At 53.4% G+C, this 1,071-nt stretch overlaps 1 protein-coding gene across 1 annotated transcript in view; it reads right to left on the bottom strand.

Moving 5' to 3' along the window:
- Nucleotides 1-908, bottom strand: part of shisa9a (shisa family member 9a) — a 97,630-nt gene extending 96,722 nt beyond the window's left edge. Inside the window, exon 1 of the mRNA XM_014028153.1 lies at nt 65-908. Within this exon, the coding sequence (XP_013883607.1) occupies nt 65-579 (515 nt within the window). The 5' untranslated portion in view covers nt 580-908. The remainder of the gene's footprint in view (nt 1-64) is intronic.
- Between the last annotated feature and the right edge of the window lie 163 nt (nt 909-1,071).

The following is a 1,071-nucleotide window of genomic DNA, read 5'->3' as shown; positions in this document are numbered from 1 at the left end:
GTGTGTGTGTGTGTGTGTGTGTGTGTGTGTGTGTGTGTGTGTGTGTGTGTGTGTGTGTGTTTACCTGGACATGTTCTCTCTCTGGGGTCGGTGCGCCTTCTCCAAGCCCAATTTGGTGAAAATCCCCACCAGAGCCATGATGGCCACAACTCCACAGATGATGTAGACAATCAGGTTGGTCTTGTCCCTGGTGCTGTCGTGCATCTTGTTCATCTTGTTGTAGGGGGTCTGTCCGGTCTTCATCCACACCGGGGTGTCGTAGTTTTTGCACACACTCTGGTCCAGCCGCGATTGCTTGAAGGAGCAACAGAATCGGAAGCCACAGGTGCCGCAGCAGTACAGGTAGTTGCCCGTTTTGCAGATGAACGGCGGGTCCCACTGGCCCATCACGTCGTAGTAGCCCCGACATTTGTCCTCGGTGTGCGGCGTCTCCTCGGAGACGCTCTCTTCCTCCCGAGAGCCGTTGGAGGTGGCAATCATGACGAAGCCCCCCAGCAGTCCGGGCTCCCCGTCCGCCTTGCACACCAGAGCCATAAGTTTGAGCAGCAAGAAGGCGAGGAGAAAGTATTTCCCTCTCATCGCTGCGCTTTGTCCTCGGGTCAACTTCACGCGCAAACACAAACACTTGGGGAGGAGGTGGAATGGTCCGGAAACATCCACCCGGAGAGCAACGCGCCGTCATCCATACTGATGAGCATCTTCAGCAAAACGTTATCACCATTATCCAAAAATAAATAAACAATAAATTAAAAAAAATCACAAAGAGGAAGGAACAATGCAAAGAATCTCCGTGGATTGAACTTGATTCACCCTATGAGGAACTCCTTCGTGGCGCACATTTACGCGTCCGTTCCAGGGAGGTGCAGACTGCGCGTTTTTCAGAAGAGCATCCCTCTACATATCCATCTGTGCGCTCTTACGCACGGGAGTGCACGCCTCCTTTTTACGCCTGGTGCGCAATGGAGAGGAGGAGGAGGAGGAGGAGGAGAAAACCAGGAGGCGGGAGGGAGAGTGCTGAGGATAACAAGAGAGCGAGGACAAGAGATTGTATGTGTGTGTGTGTGTGTGGGG

This window comes from Austrofundulus limnaeus, unplaced genomic scaffold (assembly GCF_001266775.1).
Source record: "Austrofundulus limnaeus strain Quisiro unplaced genomic scaffold, Austrofundulus_limnaeus-1.0 Scaffold5, whole genome shotgun sequence".
Lineage (NCBI taxonomy): Eukaryota > Metazoa > Chordata > Actinopteri > Cyprinodontiformes > Rivulidae > Austrofundulus > Austrofundulus limnaeus.
The sequence above is the reverse complement of the archived record's forward strand: the minus strand, read 5'-3'. Positions and strand labels throughout refer to the sequence as shown.